Genomic DNA, 20,351 nt, shown 5'->3' on the forward strand with positions numbered 1-20,351 from the left:
CCCACTCGCACCCTCGCCCAGCCTCATGCCCTCGCCCCGCCCCTCGCCTCTCGCCCCGCCTCCCGCGCTCCCAGTCAGGTTCAAAGCCTCCTCCCGCCTAAGGTCTTCAGCCCAGCCGGGCTGCCCTTCTTCCCTGCGGAGGGAGGGCCTGGGCGGTCGGGTTGGCGGGAGGGAGGTTACCTTTCCCGGTCTCGCTCCGGCCGCCCGAGCCGGGAGGAAGCAGCGGCGAGGTCTGCGGGCGGCATGGCGGGAGCTCAGGACGAGCGCGGGCGGGGCCCCGCGGCAGGGGAGCAGCTGCAGCAGCAACACCTCTCTTGCCAGGTCTTCCCCGAGCGTCTGGCCCAGGGGAATCCCCAGCAAGGGTTCTTCTCCAGCTTCTTCACCAGCAACCAGAAGTGCCAGCTTAGGCTCCTGAAGACGCTGGAGACAAGTAGGAGCCATGACCTGGAGGCTGGGGTTCGGCAGAATGGGTCTGAGACCGGGTGGGCGAGGAAGGGCCTGGGCAACACCTGGCTGGGGGCTGCAGGTTCAGCCTCAGGGCTGAATGAACCAGGTTCAGCACAGAGTCTAGGCAGACTGGGCATCATGGAGGCTGGGTTGGGAGCTTGGGGCTCAGTTTCTCCACTAGAGGTGGCGCTGAGACCCTTTTCGTCGCTGTTTTTGGCTTGTGGAATGAATTTGTCTGCCCTTTTTTGTCACTCACTGTTGTGACAGATCCTCCGATTTCTTACATAAGTTATGCAGCCACACTGTGACTTCAGGGTAAGGGTGAGGCCGAGTTTTAAAGTGCCAGCTAGGTTAATTAAGGCACACAAAGGCTGTAAAAATGTAAAAATGTAATTAAGGCATACAAAGGCTGTAAAAATGTAAAAACAGTTTTGCAAACCTACCCTTCCTTGGAAGCGGTTCTTAGCCTTCGTGCATGAATGGGCTTCAGATCGTAGAAATCCCTGAAATGGTCTGTGAAATCGTGTGTGTGTGTGTGTGCCCCTAAATGCATTTTTTTTTTTTTCCTGACGGAGTCTCGCTCTGTCGCCCAGGCTGGGGTGCAGTGGCGCGATCTCGGCTCACTGCAAGCTCCGCCTACTGGGTTCACGCCGTTCTCCTGCCTCAGCCTCCCGAGGCGCTCGCCACCACGCCCTGCTAATTTTTTGTATTTTTAGTAGAGACGGGTTTTCACCGTGTTAGCCAGGATGGTCTTGATCTCCTGACCTTGTGATCCGCCCGCCTCGGCCTCCCAAAGTGCTGGGATTACAGGCGTGAGTCACCGCGCCCGGCCCTAAGAGTATTTTTTTTTGGTCGGGGGAGAGAGTTAATAGCTTCATCATATTCTCAAAGAGGCCAACGACCCCACAAAGGTTAAGAACTGCTGTGGGTTAAACAGGGACACAACTGCCCATTGACAAATTTCTCTCCCGTCCCAGAGACATTGCACTAGAGAAGATTTCTTAATTCCTTTACATTGACATAGACTTCTTAAGTTTACTTTCAGATACATTTAGAAAATTAGTCTTAAACGTACTTGTCCCAAAGCAAGGTTACTATTTCATAGCTGGTCAGTCACAGTTCAAAAGTCAACCACCGAAAGATTTTCCAACCTTCTTGGGATTACCTGCTTGTAGAGACTCAGGGAGGTAGGAGGAGGAAGGGGAGTCGAGGGTATAAGGGGAGAGAATGATGATATTGTACTTACTGTACAAATATGTATTGAGTGCCTCCCAGGTTCTGGTGGGGGAAATAGAAAGATGAGTTAGCACCCTGCCTTGAAGGTGCTTCAAAGTGGAATAGAGTGGAAAGAGTATGGGTTGCAGTTAGATGTGGGTTCAAATGCGGATCCCTTTCCTCAGTTGTGGAAGAGTGACTTAACTTCTCTGATCCTCACTATCCTTATTATAGAAAAAGAGAAGGGGAAAAATGCCTCTTTTAGGATTGTTGTGAAGAATAGATTTTATGGGGCTGGGTACGGTGGCTCATGCCTGCAATCTCAGCACTTTGGGGAGCCAAGGCAGGGGGATTGCTTGAGCTCAGATGTTTAAGACCAGCCTGGGTAATATAGGGAGACCCTGTCTCTATAAAAAATAAAAAAACTAGCTGGATGTGGTGGCTCATGCCTGCAGTCCCAGCTATTTAGGAGGCTGAGGCAGGAGATTTGCTTGAACCCAGGAGGCTGAGGCTGCAGTGAGCTATGATTGCATCACTGCACTCCAGCCTGGGCAACAGAGCGAGACCCTGTCTAAAAAAAAAAAAAGTATTGATTTTATGAATGTAAAGTACTAGCATATCAGGAGCTGAGCTGAATAAATGGTAGCTGTTTTTACAGTGGAAGGGCCACACAGTGGAGGAAGAGTGGAAATAGATAGGATGTGAGGAAGGTGGGGTGCTGAACATGAGCCCCAGTAGGAATCAATGGACCTTGATCTTCCAAAGGCAGGGTGGCTGGGAGGGCCTGTTGGTGGTATTAAAGTGTCAACCTGCAGCTTTAAAATCCTATCCCTGGGTGGGGCGTGGTGGTGGAAACCAGGCCTCATGGGAGACTCTTTTTTTTTTTTTTTTTTTTCCACCAAAGCAATTTTATTCTCAATATTGCTGCAGGTCCTTTTTGAAGTACTAAACCATGGTGCTGCCTGCATTTTTTTTTTTTTAAGTACAAGGACTACAGACTTTTGAAACTGTTTTAATTTTGTAAAATTCTCCTAGTTGCATGAATAATAATGTCCTTAATATGGTGCTTGCTCCCTGGTATTCACTCAATTAATAATACTTATTGTTAACAATAATTATTCCACTGTGAACACTCTTGCAAGGGGCAGGTTGGTAAAGCAGTAACCTATACCTGACTTTCTCAACTCACATTTCTTTTTCTCACCTATTTTTGCCTTCAACATTTTTTTTAAACCTTAGTCTCTTTTTCACTTTTTTTGGGTTATATAATTGGCTGTGCATTTATATTCTCAGAGAAGACGCCTATGTGAAGAGTTAATATCAGAGGCATTTGGGTTCCTTGTACTTTCCTGTAGTAGTCATGGGCCCATAGAGTCTTAGATGTGGAAGGGCCCTCAGGAATCGTCTAGACCTCCCTGTCCCCTTACAGGGAAACCTCTGTGCTGTTGCTGGCCAGATACTCTACAGACCTCTCCTGGAATACAGTTACCTGTTCCTTGAGGCTCTTTCAATCTACTGTCTATTGTTTCACCAGCTTTAATTGTTGGAGAAAAATCCTTTCGCATACTGAGCTGAAATCTGCCACATGTAACTTCCATACTTTGGTCCTTGTTCTGCCCTTTGAGGAAATATTAACTGATTCTAGTCCCACATGGCACCCCTTCAATACTTGAAAGTACTGTCGTCCTAGTTAAGTCTTCTGTCTCCTTTCCAACCCCCCAAATCCTTTCTTGCTTCTTACTGGAAATAGTCCTGTAGTACCCTAGTCACCATCCTGTGTGGAAGAGCTTCAGTGGCAGGTCCCATTTAGAAGGTGGTAGTACTCAGCATGGGACATGGTGTTGCCAGTATGATCTGATCAGGACAGAACAGTGTGGCTACTGGCTTCCTCAAATCTAGGTACTGTGCTGTTGTTCACTTCTAAGAATGTGGCCCTAGATTCCCTGAGTCTTTTGGTATATACCGTAATACAACTTGTTTGATCATTTAACTAAAAATGAACTTTAAAAGCATAGTTGATATTGTCTAAGATGCTTAGTAGTACCATCTTGGTATTTGTATTAGTGTTTTATTTCAGTACAAACTTGCTTTGATGTTGATTTAAGCTTGGCCTCTCATGTCAATTTTTACCAATTTTAAGATAACATTACTTTTTTTTTAAACAGAGTCACTCTATCGTCCAGGCTGGAGTGCAGTGGTGTGATCTCAGCTCACTGTAACATCTGTCTTCTGGGTTCAAGTGATTCTCATGCCTCAGCTTCCCAAGTAGCTGGGACTACAGGCATGTGCCACCATGCCCAGCTAATTTTTGTATTTTTAGTAGAGACGGGGTTTGCCACGTTGGTCAGGCTGGGCTTGAACTCCTGGCCTCAAATGATCCACCCGCCTCAACCTCCTAAAGTGCTGGGATTACAGGCATGAGCCACTGCATCTGGCCTGTGAGTTACTTTTTGATAATATCTTACACTGCTATTTGGGTAGTTTAATTGGTGCTACTTTTCCAATTAACTTACTTAATTAAATCAATATCTTTTCTAGATCCATATGTCAAACTTCTGCTTGATGCTATGAAACACTCAGGTTGGTAAGTAACTCTTTTTGAAGTGCTGCTCTGAGGTCTGGCTGTTGAAAACAAAAACCAAGTTCTCTTCTTAAGAGAACTGCTTAGGATTTCTCTGAGGTCACGAAGTCTTTTCCATAGGGTAAATAGAGGTAATTGGCTGCATTGTCTCCAGACAGGCCTTGTTCTCTTTGGACATCTTCTGCCCTAACTCATGTTTTTTTTTTTTTTGAGATAGAGTCTCGCTTTTGTTGTCCAGGCGGGAGTGCATTGGCGCTGTCTCGGCTCACTGCAACCTCCGTCTCCCAGGTTCAAGCAATTCTTCTCCCTCAGTCTCCCAAGTAGCTGGGTTTACAGGCGCACGCCACCATGCCCGGCTAATTTTTGTATTTTTAGTAGAAATAGGGGTCTCACCATTTTGACCAGACTGGTCTTGAACTCCTGTTCTCAAGTGATCCACCCACCTCGGCCTCCCAAAGTGCTGGGATTATAGGTGTGAGCCACTGTGCCAGCCCAGCTCATTTTCTAGCTCTTACCATTCACCTTGGGTGATTAATAAAGACAGTACTCAAAATTTTCTTGTAAGTAATTACCAAGCCTGGCCTTTCTGTGACACCAGCCTGAGCACTGTTTTTAATGGAAAAGAAATCTCAGCTTGTTATGTAGGAACCTTGCAGATGTTGTATAACTTTGAGGGGTTTAAAGGAAGTGACTTCTGGCATCCAGTTCTTAACATTCTGGCCCAAGGGCAGGAACTCCAGCATACTTGCAATATGGCCATAATCAGTTGAACAAATTTTTTTTTTTTTTGAGACGGAGTTTTGCTCTTTTTTTTGCCCAGGCTGGAATGCAGTGGCGCGATCTCGGCTTACTCAACCTCCGCCTCCCGGGTTCAAGCGATTCTCCTGCCTCAGCCTCCTGAGTAGCTGGGATTATAGGCGTCCACCACCACCCCGGCTAATTTTGTATTTTTAGTAGAGATGGGTGTTCTCCATGTTGGTCAGGCTGGTCTTGAACTCCCGACCTCAGGTGATCCACCTGCCTCGGCCTCCCAAAGTGTTGGGATTAGAGGCGTGAGCCACCGCGCCTGGCGGACAAATGTTTTATGGAATCATATCTGTAGAATTTGAACTAGAATGGATTTTGTGTACAACCTCCTTATTTTACAGGTGAGATAACAGTCCTGAAGATGTTGTTTCTTTCCCAAGGTTTCCTATGTGTTAGTAGTAGAGGGGATTTACTATATGGTGGAGGGTCTCCTGAGTCCTGGCCCAGGGCTGTTTGCCACATACACACTGTTTCTGGACATTGTCTCTTTTTCTTGCCTTTTAGTGCTGTTAACAAAGATAGACACTTTTCTTGCGAAGACTGTAATGGAAATGTCAGTGGAGGTTTTGATGCTTCAACATCTCAGGTAGGCATTATTGCCAAATTGTTTCCTTCCCTTTAATCCTTTCTCTTTATTTTTTTTGAGCATCTTCCACATGCTCGGCATTCTGTTTGGTAGACTTTATGTAGGACTAAAAAAGTGAATTAGTTATCCTTACTCTAAGGAGTTTACTCTTAAAATCTCTTAAGGAGTTTACAACCTTACAGGAAAGATAAGACATGAACACAGATAATTACAAAATGAGGAAAGCTAAACCATTTTAGGTGGGCTGGGTTACCACAATGGAACAGTGATGTGATTGATTGAAAGATGCCAACAGATTCAACTAGAGGATATAAAGCCTCCTTAGGGGCAGAGCAGGGGCAGAGCTGGGGCAGCATGAGCAAAAGTGCATGCTAGGAAACTGCATGGCACGTGTAGGGAATGGCATATTGTGTAGTTTATCTGGAGAGCAGGAACATGTGGGGAATGAGGGAAAATAGGATTGGAAAGAAATGTAAGCCCTGTGGTGGGAGGCTTTGAATGCTAAATTAAAGGGTTTTTACCTTTACGTGGTGAGAAGTGATACTGCCTGTGAAAATTTTTTATTAGGGGAGTTTTCTAATCTGCACAATATGGGCAACAATTCTATCTATTTTATGGAATGATTATGAGAATTTAATGAGATATCTCTTATAGAGTTTCTTATCTTAGTGCCTGGCCCATAATAAGCATTCAATAAATTTTATTATTAGTTTTAAGTCATCAGAGGGTTTCGACAGAGTCTTGGAGGTGGTAGATAATGTCATGTGATGATGGTAAATGATGGTGTTATAAGTAACTGTTTCCCACTTGAATGTATAATTCATACTTAACTACACTTAACTGTTTCCTGCTGGAGAATTTTATATGTATTTAGGTTATTTATAGCATTTTTACAGTAATCATGTGAAGTGGCAATATAGAACAAGGATGAGAAGTCTAGATTTTGGAGTCAGACTTGAGTTCAAATCCTAGTTTCCCTGCTTATTATCTGTGGGGCTTGGGCAAGTTATTTTTCTTCTTCTCAGTTTCCTCATTTGTAAACTGGTAATAACAATACCTATAGCTCTCAAAATGGCTCTGGATAAGTTCACCCCCTTCTCGGTCCCCCCAGGGTTAAATAGAGTGCACATCTTGAACTTTCATCCTAATTCTCAGCAGTGTTGAACACAGTTGGGCACCCTCTCCTTTTATTTTATTATTATTTTTTAAATTATTATTATTTTTGAGACAGAGTCTTACTCTGTCACCCAGGCTGGAATGCAGTGGTGCAATATGGGCTCACTGCAACCTCTGCCTCCTGAGTTCAAGTGATTCTCCTGCCTCAGCCTCCTGAGTAGCTCGGATTGCAGGCATGTGCCACGATGCCCAGCTAATTTTTGTATTTTTAGGAGAGACAGGTTTCGCCATATTGGCCAGGCTGGTCTCGAACCCCTGACCTCAGGTGATCCACCCATCTTGGCCTCCCAAACTGCTAGGATTACAGGCATGAGCCATCGTGCCTGGCCTATTTTTTTAAATGAAAATTTTTATTATGAAGTATCTCATTCATACAGAAGAGTAAAACATCTATATGTACACTTTCAGTAATAATAAAGTGCACACCTACATAACCACCACCCAGACTAGAGAAAAAGAACATTACTAGGACTTCAGAAGCCTTTGTGGTCCTCTTGAATCAGGTCTTTTTCTCTTCCTTATCCTGACTTTTGTGGTAAACATTCCCTGCTTTTCTGAATGGCTTTACCATCTACATATACAATCCAACAGTATGTTATTTAGTTGCCTGCTTTTGAGCTTTATACATGTTATACTTTGAGTTTTATGTAGCATTTTGTAGTATTATGAAATTGTACAATATATAGTCTCCAATTACTTTCCACCTTCAGCATTGTGAGATTCTTTCTTCTTCTTGTGTGTACCTCCCTGGTTTATTTAGTTTCCCTGTTATATAGTATTTATTCCATTGTGTGTTTATACTACAGTTTACTCTAATATTGATTGTTTCCAACTTTGTTATTATGAACAATGCTGTTATGAATATTCTTGACCTTCGCTACTGGTGCACATGTGCAAGAGTTTCTCTAAGATATATGCTCAAGAGCAGAATTACTGGGTCATATAGTTTGTATACACTTGACTTCAGCTATTAATGCCAAACATTTTCTTTGGTTTCTAGTATACAGCACTCTTCTGGTTGCTCCTTTGCTAGCTTACCTTCCTCTACTAGCATTTAAATGTCGAAGTCCCTCAATCCTTGGTCATAGAGCCCCTTCTTTTCTTACTCTGTACTCTGCCAAGGAGGTCTCATCAATTTTCTGGGGTCAAAGCTCACTTTTAAGAACTCCACATTCTATATATCCAAGTGCCCATTTAACACCTCTACTTGAGCATCTTTTTATTTATTAATTTTTATTTTTAATGAAAAAAATTTTTTTGGGACAGGGTCTTGCTCTGTCACCTAGGCTGGAGTGCAGTGGCGCAATCTTGGCTCACTACAGCCTTGAATTCCTAGGCTCAAGCGATCCTCCCATCTCAGCCTCCTGAGTAGTTGGGACTACAGGAGTGCATCACTGGACCCGGCTAACTTTTAAAATTTTTTGTAGAGATGAGGTCTCACTATGTTGCCCAGGCTGGTCTTAAACTCCTGGCCTCAAATGATCCTTCCACCTCAGCCTCCCAAAGTGCTGGGATTACAAGTGAGAGCCACTGCTCCCCGCCTACTTAAGTGTCTTAAAGACACTTCAGACTTGAAATGTGGAAGTCCAAATTCGTGATTGTTACCATCCCCCATCCCCACCCAACCCAGTCTTTTAGTTTTGCATATCTCAGTGGATGGTGCTACCATTGATCCTATTAGCCAAGCCAGAAATTTATGGATCATCTTTGATACCCCTGATTCCTTCCCCATATTCTATCAACATATTTTGTCTAATTTACCTCCTAAATAACTCTTTCGGCTTCCACCATTCTAGCTGAAGTGCTGTTCTCTCTTGCCTAGGATATTAGCCTTCAGCTAATTTCTCTGCATCCAGTTTTGGCCATCTCCTGTCTATTCTTCCAACTATAGTTAAAAGGATAAAAGCAAAATAAAACCAAAGCAGTCTTCTGTTTCAACATTCTCTTTATCCTGAGAGCTTCCCATTGCTCTTAGGGTAAAGACACAGTCTTCAGGGATTTGGCCCCCCGACCTCACCAGCCGTATCTGTTGCCTACCACCCCCACCGCTGTGCTTCAACTCTAGAGCTCTCCTTTTAGCTTCTCAAGCATTTTCTTCCGTCAACCCTTCCTCTACGCTTTGCATAGGTTTTTCTCTCTGCCTAGAATACTCCCTTCCCCTCCGCACCTCAAATTTCACTTCCATTCATCCATTAGATACCAGTTTAACTATTCCTTCCACAGAGAAACCTTTCCCCACCTCCAGAGTAGGTCAGGCATTCTTTCTTTTTCTTTTTCTTTTTCTTTTTTTTTTTTTTTGACACAAGGTCTCCCTTTCTTGCCCAGGCTGGAGTTCAGTGGCATGTTCCTGGCTCACTGCAGCACCAACCTCCTGGGCTCAAGTGATCCTCCTACCTCAGCCTCCCAAGTAGCTGGGACTATAGGCATGTGCCACCATGCCTGGCTAATTTTTATTTTTATTTTTTTATAGAGGTGGGGTTTTGCTCTGTTGCCCAGGCTGATCCCGAACTCCTGGGCTCAAGCAATCTGCCTGCCTCAGCCTCTCAAAGTACTGGGATTACAGGCATGAGCCACTGCACCCAACCTCATTGTATATGCTCATGATAATCTGGATTTTTTTCATGACGACTGTCATTGCATGTATGTAAACATTTTGGTAAATATTTGGTTAATTTCTGTCTCCATCAGTAGATTATAATCTATTATTAGGTCTCAATAAGTATTAGTTGAATCAATGGATGTTGAATGAATGTATATAAATAGCTGGCACATATCCCAGTGTCTGGCAGTAGTACACAATCAATGGCAGCTATTACTATTAGGATCCCTCGTGTCTTTCTTATTCTTATAGGGTCCTGCTCAGTGTGCTGTTGCGTTTTGCACTTCTTTCTGAAGGTCTTTCTGAGGAGTTTTCCCTGGCATTTTCCCTCATTCTAGTAAAATGAGGACAGTGGTGGTCATTCCTTGTTCATTCAATGCTCATTCAGAAACTTGATACAAAGTATTTTACATATATTCTCATTTAATTCTCACAGTTCTATGAGGTAGGTACCCTAATTATCTCCTTTTTATAGTTGAGGAAACTGAGGTACAGAGAGATTAAAAAACTTGCCCAAGGTCACTGAGTTAGTAAGGGGTGGAGCTGGAATTTGAATCTGTGTGCTTCATTCCAAAGCCCACTCTCTTAGCCATAATGCTGTGGAGTCCGAGACAGACTAGTATGATCAACCCAGTGAGGATGGTGTGTGAATACGTGTCCTTAATCTAAGAACTGCTGTAGTCCAGAGAGAGGAGAAGGGAGAAGTTAGTCACTGGGCGAGGCAATTGGAGCATGGACACTTAGGACTGGGACTTGTCCCATGGGTAGATGTGCGGCCAGTGGAGAAGAGTGGGTAGAGATATTCCAGGCAGGTGAGCTTGTGGGGGATAGGTGAGGTCATGTGGGAGAGAAGACTGAGTATATGAAAGGAGATTTTAGAAATCACTGAACTTCTTTTATTTTGGTGTCTCCTAGATAGTTTTGTGCCAGAATAATATCCATAATCAGGCCCATATGAACAGAGTGGTCACACACGAGCTCATTCATGCATTTGATCATTGTCGTGCCCATGTCGACTGGTTCACCAACATCAGACATTTGGCATGCTCAGAGGTGAGTTTTATTGTATTTTTCTCCAGAACACTCTATGCTTGAATATTTTATTCAAGTGTAATTTATTTAAATGTATTCCTTTTCCTACTGTCATAGTTCTACCTTAGTCTTGAATTTCTGTTTTTAACTAACATTGAATACCATTTTTGATATACAGCTAGATAAATTTAAAGTGTATTTTTAGAATTCTCTTAACTATATCCTGTAAGTCCTAGTAATAGTGATGACTGACTTTAATAAGCTATTAATTTTTTCCTATGGAATACATTTTATAATGTGAAAAAATAATAATTAAAATTTACTGAGGGCTGTGTTCCAAACACTGTTCTGTTTGCACAGATTCTTATTTAATCTTCACAATAACCTACTGAGATAGATATTATACTATTATTGTCCCTGTTTTACGTATGTGGAAAGTGAGACAGTTGTTTAGATTCCAAGTTAGTAAGTGGCAGAGGCAGGATTACAACCAGTGTTTTTAACTAGCTTGCCTGGCTGCCTTCCATAGAGCTCCTTGCTTGCTCTAGAGTAAAACATGCTCTTTTCAAAAATACAACATAAAAACATATTTATTACTAAGCATGTTGGATTGCTCTTGGAATATGCTCCTAGAGAGAGCATATTCTGCATATGCATATACTTGGATGTCATTAATTGAAGAGTTAATTAAAATAATCTAAATCTCAAGCCTATACTTTATAACTTAGATTATTTTCCCTTTCTCTTGAAATTAATATGTAGCCCCCTGCATCTAATTATAATTCCAATTATTTGGAGAATAGACTGAAACCTGAGTTTTTAAATAGGTCTCTCTGTTGGGTACTGTGAGAATTAATGCCTTTTAGCTAGTTAAAGTGTGTTAAGTACTTTGAGCTCCTCAGAGGAATGAGGCCGTAATATTGAAGAAGGAACAAGAAGTGGGCCATTCTGTTAGCAATGAATTAGCAAAAATGTGGTCAGGCTGCCTGTAGAATCTATGTGGGTAGTTCTAAGACTTTTTCATTCATTAAAGTATAGTAAATCTGAAAATATGTCCTAATTTCAGGCTGTCATGCTCATAGCGTGACCAGTTTGGAATGTTCTTGATTCTTTGTGTTTTGTATTGCTTCATTTTTCACAGGACAATCAAGTCCCTAGAGGAAGGTCATGAACTTATACAGGTTTGAGGGAAGCTCCAAGAGAGATTCAGGCTAGGGTTGGGAGGGGCATATTCTCAAAGTGTCTCAGATATTAATGCATTCAATTTTAAGCTCACATTGAAACTCAGTTTATTTCAAGAATGCTTTCTTGAAGTACTTTTGGCAATTTCTACAAGTATTTGTGTTTTGTAGAGTGTGTAGTTTAACTCTGAGGTCTAGCTCGCTTACTTTTGGTTCCAAAAGAAATTAGTTCTGTCAGTAAAGCTACAGCATAAAGTTTAGAAAATTTCCTTTGGTAGGCAATTGAACTTTTCCCCATCTCTCCAGTGTATTTGGCATTGTCTAGCATAGCTCATAGATATTTGTTCTTGTTGTCAATAGAATTTAAAAAGTCCTTTAAGAAGAAGTCTTACAAATACTCTTTTCTCAGACAAAGATGCTAATTTTATATTCTTTTCTAATTTTTAAAAATTGGTTGATATCATAAAGATATATAGAGCATGAGCATTTATTTCTTTTTATTTGTCTTCTGTGTGATAGGTTCGAGCTGCTAACCTTAGTGGAGACTGCTCACTTGTCAATGAAATATTCAGGTTACATTTTGGATTAAAACAACACCATCAGGTAAAAACTAACTTGAAATCACCTCCCCTCCAGAGTGTTACGAATGAAAATAATGAATAAAGAAATGAAAAGTACATTCAGTATTTGAAATTTGAAAGAACTTCCCATGTGAAAAGAATACAAAGTATGTACCATTTAAACAAAGTAGATGGAATTTAGTTCTACTTTATAATTATGGGCAAGCTATGTGACTCAATGACTGTGTGAGATAGTTTAATAACGAAAAAAGGCCTGGCGCGGTGGCTCATGCCTCCCAGCAGTTTGGGAGGCCGAGGTGGACGGATCACGAGGTCAGGAGATCGAGACCAGCGTGGCCAACATGGTGAAACCCCGTGTCTACTAAAAATACAAAAAAATTAGCTGGGCGTGGTGGTGCACACCTGTAGTCCCAACTACTCTGGAGGCTGAGGCAGGAGAATCGCTTGAATCTGGGAGATGGAGGTTGCAGTGAGCTGAGATCATGCCACTGCACTCCAGCCTGGGCCACAGAGTGAGACTCCATCTCAAAAAAAAAAAAAAAAAAGTAGCTAAGATCTTGCATCTGGGATACTTTTCGATGGGGGTGGATAAGGAATGGAAATGAAATCACAGCATGTCTTACTGTTATTCTAACAATTCTTGACTTCTATTTTGAATCTACCATAGCATTCTGGAGACAAAAGATGTAATCCCTTCCAGAACAGAGAGTGTGTTGCTGCACAAGTTATGGCTATGTGTTGGTGTATCTGTAAAGGCTATATAATGTGATAAAAAACCTTTGGCTTAGCACAGACTTGAGTATGATGAGCTTAGCTGAGAGGGATTTGTGTAAACAAAACAAAAACAAAAAACAAAAGAGAGCTATAAGGCAAGATTATCTTGCTAGAAAGGCTTTGAGATCTGTATTAGGTGGACGTGGGGAGAGGAAGTATAGGACTCATGGATTGATAATGAATGTGAGCAGTTCTGCCTGGGCCTGTGTCCACATTTAGGAGAAAGGCTGGTCAGTCATTTTCTACAGTAAGAGCCTGCTGAGTCAGTTTGTGAAGTATGTGAGCATCACAATATCAGTTCCAACTAGATGAAAAAAGATAGGCTTAGGACAACAGGAAGGCCCTTGGTTTTCTGGAGAAGACAGTAACTCAACTCTGGAGTAGGGGGTGGAAAGTCACAGTGAGCTACTCAGAAATTGTGAACTTAGTGAATGGGAGGGAGAAGAAAAGCCTCCTGCCTGGAAAGGGTGATTACTCTGGACAGTGAGGTGTTCAGCCTCTGCCAGGTCAGCTTAGTGATAGCCAGTGACTTGTCTTGTGCTGCATGTTTTCTGTGCCCTTGAGTCCCTGCTTCTCTGGTGAATTCTGTGTGTTCTGGCTGTCAGTGGAGAGGGTGGAAGCAGGGTACACATCAGCACGCCCCTAGAGAAGAGGATAATGTGGTTAAAGCATGTGCTGGCATAGCTCATGGATATCTGCTCTTGACAATAGAGTTTGAAAAATTCCTTAAAAAAAAAAAACTGTTACATATACTCTGTTTTTAGAAAAATATGCTAATTTTGTATTCTTTTCCAATTAAAAAAAATCAGTTGATATACTAAAGAAATAGAGCATGATTTTTTTTTTTTTAATTCACCTTCTATCTTTGTGATAGGTTTGTGATGCACACAATCTTTGAAAGAGGAAGTTTTCCTCTTTTTACCATTGGGTAGCAGCAGCAGAAAACAAATAGAAATAGCAATAGGACAGAAAATATGTGGAGGTAGTAGGAATCTGGCTGAGGGAGAAGAGTCTTAGAGAATGGAGTCCCTGCTTTTGTATAGCATGTACCCAGGAAATAGAAATAGCAAGTACAGTTACTGATTGTAAAATTGCATAGTCATATCTTGATTTTAACAGAAATTTATTATGTCTGAAAAGAAGTAAATCTGTGGTCTACACTTGTGTCTTCCAACCCTGTGGCTTCAGGAGACAAATTTTTGTACCTTTTTTCCCTGGAGGGGAGAAATTTCCTCTCTTTTTAGCAACTGTTGTTTTGGCTTCACATGGTTCTTCCTTTTCTTGTTCCTTTATGCCTGGGGTTTATTTTTTAAAATCAGCGTTTAGTAAAATTCAGGTTGGGAAACACTATATTCCAATGTTAGTGAGTATCTCCAGCTTGAGCACACTGACCAGGCCAATGAAAAACTGGGAACATGCAGAGAAAACGGATGGTTGTCAGGATGCACAGCCATCCAAACCAGTGTTTGATTATTTTTAGGAAAAGGTCAAATGCCATTCTTTTGAGTTTTAGATTGGGCCTCGGGAGAAATAAATGGATTAAAAGCTCTCCAAGAATTGGAATGTCAGGGCCTTATATGTCTTAAATATTTAAATTAGAGTATTGAGAAATTCTAGCCTATTACTATGAAACATTAGGTAAATTATTATCTTAGAACTTTAATATCTGTATAAAGAACAATCAGGAAAAAAAAGTTGTTTAATTTCCACCCCCCCTAAAAAATTAAGGTACTTTCCAAGTTTGGGTGGATATGTGTATGGTTTCCTGTTGCCTCCAGAGAGGACTTACCCTTCTCAAAGGAAAAGTTATCTAGCATTGGTCAACTGAAAAGAAAGAGAGGTACAGAAGTGAAGTATATTTTAAATTTAATTAAATTTTATCAAAAAGTCAATCAGGACCTTATAGACTTTTTTTTTTTTTGGCAATTTTGCAAATTGGGAGATATTGTTTGGCAGACACTGCCAAGAATTTCTGAGAATGACATCTGCTTATATCAGTGGGAAAGATGAGAAAATAGAGAAGGTCTTACTTATGCCTAAATAATTTTAGGTTGAGCTAAAAATACTCCTTAAGTGTTATGGATCTTTGTTCATTTTGTTTTCTTCTTTGGAATGACAGAAATTAGTAAAATAATATGAGGAAATTAATTTTAATTAATTCAGACATTAGATAAATTGTATTATTTCATGATTAAATGTTTATATAAAATTAGAGCCTCATACTCTTCCTTCTTTTTAGACTTGTGTGCGAGACAGAGCCACTCTTTCTATCCTGGCTGTTAGGAATATCAGCAAAGAAGTAGCTAAAAAGGCTGTTGATGAAGTTTTTGAATCTTGTTTCAATGACCATGAACCTTTTGGAAGGATCCCACATAACAAGACTTATGCAAGATATGCTCATAGAGACTTTGAAAACCGTGATCGGTATTATTCAAATATATGAGCACAATGACATTTTTATATTACAGAGCTTCCATCATCATGAAGAAAAAAAAATTTGGTTCTCAAGTGAACAAACATATAAAATGTAAACAATCCCTTCAATCCATATAAAACAGAGAAGACTGTGATTCTAGCATATTATCAGAAAAAGTAACTATGGCAAAAAATGAAACTGCTTTAAACTCCAAGGCAAAAATTGTATCTTTATGGCTAACCATTTAGTAAATAAATACATTACATTTTTGTATTTTAGTGATTGGTTTTTATTACATGTGATTATTTTAAAATTTGATTATGAAACCTGTGAAGTGTGCTCTTCCATGATGTTGATAGGTGACCACTGTTGGTATTTACATTAAATGTAAAGAAATGTGTACTGATCTCATTGTAGGACACTTATTGAGCTGTTGTTATGATGAAAATTGGAAATAATTCATTCAGTGGTCAATGCTATCCTCTCCCTATTCTTCTTTTGTCATATATGTGGGACCCATATGGCCTAATTTTCTGGGGACAGTCCTGGTTAGATCTTTTTCTTTTAAATAAACGCAGTGCTCGAATTTTAGCTCCAGATCGACTGTAAGAACAAACCAGCAATACCGAGAGGACCCACAGACCCTCTGAAGGAAGCGACTGCTCCTACAGTACCCAGGAGACACCCCAAATACTGTGAGTGCCCAACTGCAGAAGTGGGAAAGGGAGACCCTCCTCTCCCACACACACACCCCCACTGGAGAAACTGAAGGTCTGTTTGTGGGAGAAGTTTCCGACCTTACCTAGAGCTGAGTTAATTTAGAGAGCCGAGTGAAATACAAGGGTAGAGCAAGCAGCAGGAAGGCCCAGGGAGCTCGCTGGGTCCCCAAGCAGCCCATTCCTGCCTGTCACCACAGGGATCCATTGCAAGGGCAGTCAGAGGAGCAGCGGGTAAAACTCCACAGGGAGAAGGACATCTGTAGCTGAACTTTGTAACTATTTCAATGGGGCAGGAAGCCTCCCGGCCAGAACTTGGGAGAGGGCGCAAATCCCATGTGCAGAATCCACAGAGGGGAAGAACCAAGCTCTTTTCTTTCACAGCTGGGAGGTGGGTAGCCTGGGGCAAGTTTTCAAGCCTGTCTCACCCACCACCTGGAAACAGACTTGGGGCTGTGGTGGGGGGCATGGTGGGAGTGAGACTGGCCCTTCGGTTTGTGTGGGAGCTGGGTGAGGCCTGTGACTGCCGGCTTTCCCCCACTTCCCTGACAACCTGCATGACTCGTCAGAGGCAGCCATAATCCTCCTAGGGACACAACTGCAGTGACCTGGAAATCTCACCCTCATCTCCCACAACAGTCATAGCAAGACCTGCCCAAGGAAAGTCTGAGCTCAGACATGCCTATCCCTGCCCCGACCTGATGTTCCTTTCATACCCACCCTAGTATCTGAACAGAAAGGGCATACAATCTTGGGAGTTCTAGGGCCCCGTTCACCACAAGTTCTTCTCCATACTACCACAACTGATGCTCTCTGGAAAGCGCCACCTCCTGGCAGGAGGCCAGCCAGCACAAAAATAGAGCCTTAAACCACCAAAGCTAAGAACGCTCATGGAGTCCATTGCACCCCCCTGCCACCTCCACTGGAACAGGCGCTGGTATCCACAGCCGAGAAACCCACAGACAGTTCACATCGCAGGATTCTGTGCAGGCAACCCCCAGTACCAGCACGGAGCTGGGTAGACTCACTGGGTGGTTAGACCCAGAAGAGAGACAACAATCACAGCAGTTTGGCTTACAGGAAGCCACATCCATAGGAAAAGGGGGAGGGTACTACATCAAGGGAACACCCTGTGGGACAAAGGAACCTGAACAATGGCCTTCAGCCCTAGACCTTCCCTTTGACAGAGGCTACCCAAATGAGAAGGAATCAGAAAAGTAACCCTGGTAATATGACAAAACAAAAGCTCTTTAACACCCACAAAAAAATCACACTAGTTCACCAGCAATGGATTCAAACCAAGAAGAAATCCCTGATTTACCTGAAAAAGAATTCAGGAGGTTAGTTATTAAGCTAATCCGGCAGGCACCAGAGAAAGGCAAAGCCCAGTGCAAGGAAATCCAAAAAATGATACAAGAAGTGAAGGGAGAAATATTCAAGGAAATGGAGAGCTTAAAGAAAAAAGAATAAAAAATTCAGGAAACTTTGGACACACTTTTAGAAAGGCAAAATGCTCTGGAAAATCTCAGCAATAGAATTGAACAAGTAGAAGAAAGAAATTCAGAGCTTGAAGACAAGGTCTTCAAATTAACCCAATCCAACAGAGACAAAGAAAAAAGAATAAGAAAATATGAACGAAGCTTCCAAGAAGTCTAGGATTATGTTAAGTGACCAAAACTAAGAATAATCAGTGTTCCTGAGGAAGAAGAGAATTCTAAAAGCTTGGAAGACATATTTGGGGGAAATAATTGAGGAAAACTTCTCTGGCCTTGTGAGAGACCTAGACATTCAAATATGAGAAGCACAAAGAACACCTGGGAAATTCATCACAAAAAGATCATTGTTTAGGTACATTGTCATTAGGTTATCCAAAGTTAAGATGAAGGAAAGAATCTTAAGAGCTGTGAGACAGAAGCACCAGGTAACCTATAAAGGAAAACCTATCAGATTAACAACAGATTTCTCAGCAGAAACCCTACAAGCCAGAAGGGATTGGGGCCCTATCTTCAGCCTCCTCAAACAAAACAATTATCAGCCAAGGATTTTGTATGCAGTGAAACAAAGCATCATATATGAAGGAAAGATACAGCCTTTTTTCAGACAAATAAGTGCTGGGAGAATTCACCACTACAAGAACCGCTAAAAGGAGCTCTAAATCTTGAAACAAATCCTGGAAATGCAACACATCAAAACAGAACCTCTTTAAAGCATAAATCACACAGGATCTGTAAAACAAAAATACAAATTAAAAAGCAAAAGTAAAAAACCAAAATACAGAGGCAACAAAGAGCATGATGAATGCACTGATGCCTCACATTTCAATTATAACATTGAATGTAAATGGCCTAAATGCTCCACCTAAAAGAAATAGAACCACAGAATGGATAAAAACTCACCAACCAACTATCTGCTGCCTTCAGGAGTCTCACCTAACACATAAGGACTCACATAAACTTAAAGTAAAAGGGTGGAATAAAGCATTTCATGCAAATGGACACCAAAAGTGAGCAGGGGTGGCTGTTCTTATATCAGACAAAATAAACTTTAAAACAATAGCAGTTAAAAGAGACAAAGAGGGACATTACATAATGGTAAAAGGCCATGTCCAACAGGAAAATATTACTGTCCTAAACATATATGCACCTAACACTGGAGCTTCCAAATTTATAAAACAATTACTAATAAACCTAAGAAATGAGAGACAGCAATACAACAAGAGTGGGGGACTTCAATACTCCACTGACAGCATTAGACAGGTCATCAAGACAGAAAGTCAACAAAGAAACAATGGGATTTAAACTATAACTTGGAACAAATGGACTTAACCGATATATACAGAACATTTCATGCAACAACTGCAGAATACACATTCTATTCAACAGTGCATGGAACTTTCTCCAAGGTAGACCTTAGGATAGGCCATAAAATGAGCCTCAATAAATTTAAGAAAATCAAAATTATATCAAGCACTCTCTCTGACCACAGTGGAATAAAACTGGAAATCAACTCCAAAAGGAACCATCAAAACCATGCAAATACATGGAAATTAAATAACTTGCTCCTGAATGAGCATTGGGTCAAGAACAAAATCAAGATGGAAATTAAAAAATTCTTTGAACTGAATGATAATAATGACACAACCTACCAAACCCCTGGGATAAAGCAAAGGTGGTGCTAGGAGGAAGGTTCATAGCCCTAAATGCTGATATCAAAAAGACTAAAAGAGCACAAACTGACATTCTAAGGTCACACCTCAAGGAACTAGAGAAACAAGAACAAACCAAACCCAAACCCAGTAGAAGAAAGAAGTAACCAAGATCAGAGCAGAACTAAAGGAAATTGAAACAGCAACAACAACAACAAAAATACAAAAGATAAATGAAACAAAAAGCTGGTTCTTTGATAAGATAAGTAAAATTGATGGACTATTAGCAAGATTAACTGAGAAAATAAGAAAGAAAATCCAAATAATTTCACTAATAAACAAAACAGGAGATATTACAACTGACACCACTGAAATACAAAGGATCATTCAAAGCTACTATGAACACCTTTATGCACATAAACTGGAAAACCTAGAAGAGATGGATAAATTCTTGGAAAAACACAACCCTCCTAGCTTAAACCAGGAAGAATTAGATACCCTGAACAGACCAAAAACAAGCAGCGAGATTGAAATGGTAATTAAAAAATTACCAACAAAAAAAGTCCCGGACCAGATGGATTCACAGCAGAATTCTACCAGACATTCAAAAAAGAATTGATACCAATCCTTTTGACACTATTCCACAAGGTAGAGAAAGAAGAAACCCTTCCTAATTCATTCTATGAAGCCAGCATCACCCTAATACCAAAATCAGGGAAGGACATAACCATAAAAGAAAACTACAGACCAATATCCTTGATGAACATAGATGCTAAAATCATTAACAAAATACTAGCTAACTGAATTCAACAACATATCAAAAAGATAATCCACCATGATTAAGTGGGTTTCATACCAAGGATGCAGGGATGGTTTAACATACACAATTCAATAAATGTGATACACCACACAAACAGAATTAAAAACAAAAATCATGTGATCATCTCAATAGATGCAGAAAAAGCATTCAACAAAATCCAGCATTGCTTTATGATTAAAACTCTCAGCAAAATGGGCAGACAAGGGACATACCTCAATGTAATAAAAGCCATCTATGATAGACCCACAGCCCACATAATACTGAGTGGGGAAAAG

At 41.1% G+C, this 20,351-nt stretch overlaps 1 protein-coding gene across 3 annotated transcripts; it reads left to right on the top strand.

Moving 5' to 3' along the window:
• Positions 1 to 14: 14 nt before the first annotated feature.
• ATP23 (ATP23 metallopeptidase and ATP synthase assembly factor homolog) lies at positions 15 to 15,874 on the top strand. Of its 3 annotated transcripts, XM_054444556.2 has the most exons (7): positions 15 to 102; positions 322 to 430; positions 4,201 to 4,246; positions 5,555 to 5,636; positions 10,327 to 10,464; positions 12,144 to 12,227; positions 15,219 to 15,874. In XM_054444556.2, the coding sequence occupies exons 3-7, from the start codon at positions 4,230 to 4,232 to the stop codon at positions 15,420 to 15,422; spliced, it is 525 nt and encodes a 174-aa protein (XP_054300531.1). In that variant the 5' UTR covers positions 15 to 102; positions 322 to 430; positions 4,201 to 4,229; the 3' UTR covers positions 15,423 to 15,874. The 3 variants fall into 3 exon arrangements, with proteins under 3 accessions (XP_054300531.1, XP_054300530.1, XP_054300532.1); XM_054444555.2 differs by having other exon boundaries at positions 34 to 430; XM_054444557.2 differs by lacking the exons at positions 15 to 102; positions 322 to 430 and adding an exon at positions 3,879 to 4,100.
• Positions 15,875 to 20,351: the final 4,477 nt, after the last annotated feature.

This window comes from Pongo pygmaeus, chromosome 10 (genome assembly GCF_028885625.2).
Source record: "Pongo pygmaeus isolate AG05252 chromosome 10, NHGRI_mPonPyg2-v2.0_pri, whole genome shotgun sequence".
Lineage (NCBI taxonomy): Eukaryota > Metazoa > Chordata > Mammalia > Primates > Hominidae > Pongo > Pongo pygmaeus.